General features: G+C 35.8%; 1 protein-coding gene across 1 annotated transcript; it reads left to right on the forward strand.

Moving 5' to 3' along the window:
• The first annotated feature begins 554 nt into the window (after positions 1-554).
• Positions 555-3149, forward strand: LOC110798324 (uncharacterized). Its single transcript, XM_022003500.2, has 4 exons — positions 555-847; positions 1073-1734; positions 2551-2695; positions 2856-3149. The coding sequence occupies exons 2-4, from the start codon at positions 1251-1253 to the stop codon at positions 2914-2916; spliced, it is 690 nt and encodes a 229-aa protein (XP_021859192.1). The 5' UTR covers positions 555-847; positions 1073-1250; the 3' UTR covers positions 2917-3149.
• Positions 3150-3366: the final 217 nt, after the last annotated feature.

Here is a 3366-nt window from a genome sequence, read left to right on the forward strand (position 1 = left end):
AAGTTATTTCTATTAACAAAATTAATAAGTAGAACTAAATTTTAAGTATTTCAGTAATAATAGTTTCAGTTTATCTGACGAAATCAATAATTAAGACCACTAATTCATTTGATACTCCGTATTAAAAGATCCCATGGTGAAACTCTAGAGTCACAACAAGAGAACCAATAAAAAAATCACAAACAAGAATACTTCGTATAATTGGCTTGACATATAATCCGTACTCCGTAAAACATAAGACCAAATCCCATATACATTTACCGGCGTAAAAATAAAAAACAAGGTCGGGTCCATTGACCAAGATTTGACCCAAAATTGAGAGTAGGATACAAACTTAAGTTATAGCCCACCTAATTGACCAAACTACTTAAATCCAAATTAGTACTCCTTAAAAACAATGGAAATTTTGTGAAACAATCTTAAAAACAATTTGGTAGTTAGCAAAATGGGTTTCATATTTGCACAAGGTGTCGGTGACTCTCCCGGGTTTCCCTCTTTTCTTGGGTCACTTTCATTTAATTGCCCCTCATTTTTTTATTTTTATTACTCACATTATATAATTATATAAATAAATAAAAGTAGTGAGTCACAACATATACTCAGTTCTTCCCACAGTATATACTTATAAAATTCTGGGTTTTCATTCTCAAATTCAAACTTATCCTCTTCCATTTTCTCCTTTTTTTTTTTTTTTTGTTTGTTTTCTCTCTCTTCAAATTTTCTCACTAAGTTGCGAAGGATCCAAGTAATTGCTTTTTAATCTTTTGTTCAAATTCTTTAATTTTACCCTCGTTTTCTGCTGCTACTGTCAGCTTCGGATCTGCAGTTTCTTCGCATCCAACAAAAGGTATTTTTAATTTTTTTTAATAATCTTTACGCTAATCCAATTCAATTATTTTTGATTAAATTTGATACTTTGCTGTTGTTTGTTGCATTGAGAATGTGATTTTAAACTTGGGGTTTGAGCGAATTTAGTGTTAGTTAATTGTTCAATTTGAATTTCTGGCTTAATATATAGTTGTTCAAATTTCTGGGTGTGTGCGAAATTGTAAATGTTTGCTTTGGATTGCAGGGTTGTTTCCAACATTTGGGTCAAAACTTTAATTTGGGGGAACGGAAATTAAGGTTGGATCTCGTGTGAAAAGTATAATTAAATTGAAGATTTTTTCTGGGTAGTGTGTAAATATTAGGAAATTGGAAGGAAATGAGCTCTGTGGCATTGCTGGGGAGATAAGTTATTGAGTACTATAATGGAGAATCTTACTTCAAAAGATGGGTATTTTGATACTGATCTTGAAATGGGGGGAGCTTGTAATAATCTAGATTTAAGTGGGGGTGAAGCAATTGAGAACAATGAAGGGATTAAATTTGAAGAAAGGGTTTCACCTTCGATTACTATGAGTTGTGGGGGTGATGATGGTGAGAGTGTGAAGTTGATGGTAGTGGATGAAAGGAAGGAAGGTGTAATGGAGAAGAAGATAGTTAAGGAGAGGCCGAAGGGGATGAGTGCTAAGAAACCACCGAAACCCCCACGACCGCCTAGAGGTTTGTCATTGGATTCAGCTGATCAGAAGCTGATTAGGGAACTTCATGAGCTTGCTAAGCTTAAGCGTGCTCGAGTTGAGCGGATGAAAGCGATGAAGAAGGCCAAAGAAGCAAGGGTTGCTTCATCGAAAAACCAGTTATTTGCTACTCTGCTCACTGTCTTGTTCTGCCTAGTTGTGCTTTTACAAGGTAATTCCTAATCTTGTTTCTTCAAATTTTGGTAAATGACTAAACTCCATGTATTTTGTTTCATCAAAATTTGGCTCATATCCTGACTGCTTTTAGCTCTTTGTTTAACCCAGCGAGTTTGTTCTGTGTGAATCTAATGATAGATTTATCTGCTGATTTGCAAAGTAGAATTTTTGGGTCTTGTTAATATCTTGTGTTTGTCACTGAGATTGCTACTAAGCTACAATAAAATATGCAAGTATAAAGTTTCTAGATAAAAGAGTGATCTGTTGTCTCTAACTCTACCACACATCTAGCTCATTCTTCATTGTTGTTATCTTGTTGGTTGCCCCCTGCTACATCTGTTCCGTAGTTTCATGATTTAGGTTCTTTTTTTACTTATAATTCATGAAGAAGTTTGGGAGTGAAGGCTCTTTACCTATGATTCTCATTAAGGCTCAACAGTGCATGATCTGCTTGAGATCCCTCTGTTGTTCGGCAGGAAATTGTCTTCAAAATGCTAACTTAATTCCTTGTTACAGTAATTCATTTTGGGATTTGAAGATTATACATCATACTGTCGGCCTCAATTGGTAAAGTCGCAGAAGGATTATCTTTTCGTTAGAGTCCGAGCTTCTAAATCATCCTTTTTTTCTTCTTCAAATTACTCGATTTGTTACTTTTGAATGTTCTTTCATATTTGTTTGAATAGCGAATACATAATCAATGATCTTTAGGTGAATGAAATTTAGAGTCAGCCAGAGTCTCATGACAGGAATTGCATGCTTATAAGTTATAAGTCAGCTGAAAGATTGTTTACTATGTTGCATGTTGCAGGAATTTCTTCGAGAACTAGTTCATCTGCAAGCTTCCAGGGATCTCCTATTTCGTCTGGAGTTACAGACCGCAGCATTATTTCTGTTCAGCAGAACCCAATTTCATCAGCAAGCTATGTTAACGGACCTGGTTCTGAATCCCCCAGGTATTATTAAGTTCTGCACGATAATTTGTTGATTGTGTCTCTTTCTCTTCCCCTCCTATGTTACTTGGACCATGGTCAAGTTCTGTTAGACAGAAATACCTGAGTCTGTATCACAGTAGTTCATCTGTTATTTGTTTCATGACATGTGAATGTATTGCAGATTAGTGGAGCAGTCTTCTGGCGTTGATAGAGCAGAACAGGCGAGTAGAGCAGTGGGATGAGTGCTTTTATGTTTTCAGAAGGCGTCAATTTTGGTGCGTCTGGTTATTCTTCCACTGATGAAGAAGAATGAATGTGTAAACACTCATACTAATAACGAAATCTGTAGCTGCTGTTTGATTTTGAGATGTACATAGCGTGGCATAAGCATAAAGTATGTGCTCCCTTTGCTTCAGTGGGGGGTTTGAAGCATTTTACTTATAAATCATAAATAGAATGACAATAATTTTGGTTACAGTTCCACCTAAATAGGCTGGGCAGGCAGCTGGGCATCTTATAGAAAGTGGAAATTGTTGAATTATCTGGTTATCTGAAATGGATCAAAAGTATTCAACTGCTGAGCAACATGACGACTTAGCTAAAATTCGCTATGATTGAGATGATGAGTTTATAATTGGAGAAAGTTGTACTGTGGAGTGCCTTTCTCGATTTTATATCCTACTACTCCGTTC

This window comes from Spinacia oleracea, chromosome 3, assembly GCF_020520425.1.
Source record: "Spinacia oleracea cultivar Varoflay chromosome 3, BTI_SOV_V1, whole genome shotgun sequence".
Classification (NCBI taxonomy): Eukaryota; Viridiplantae; Streptophyta; class Magnoliopsida; order Caryophyllales; family Amaranthaceae; genus Spinacia; species Spinacia oleracea.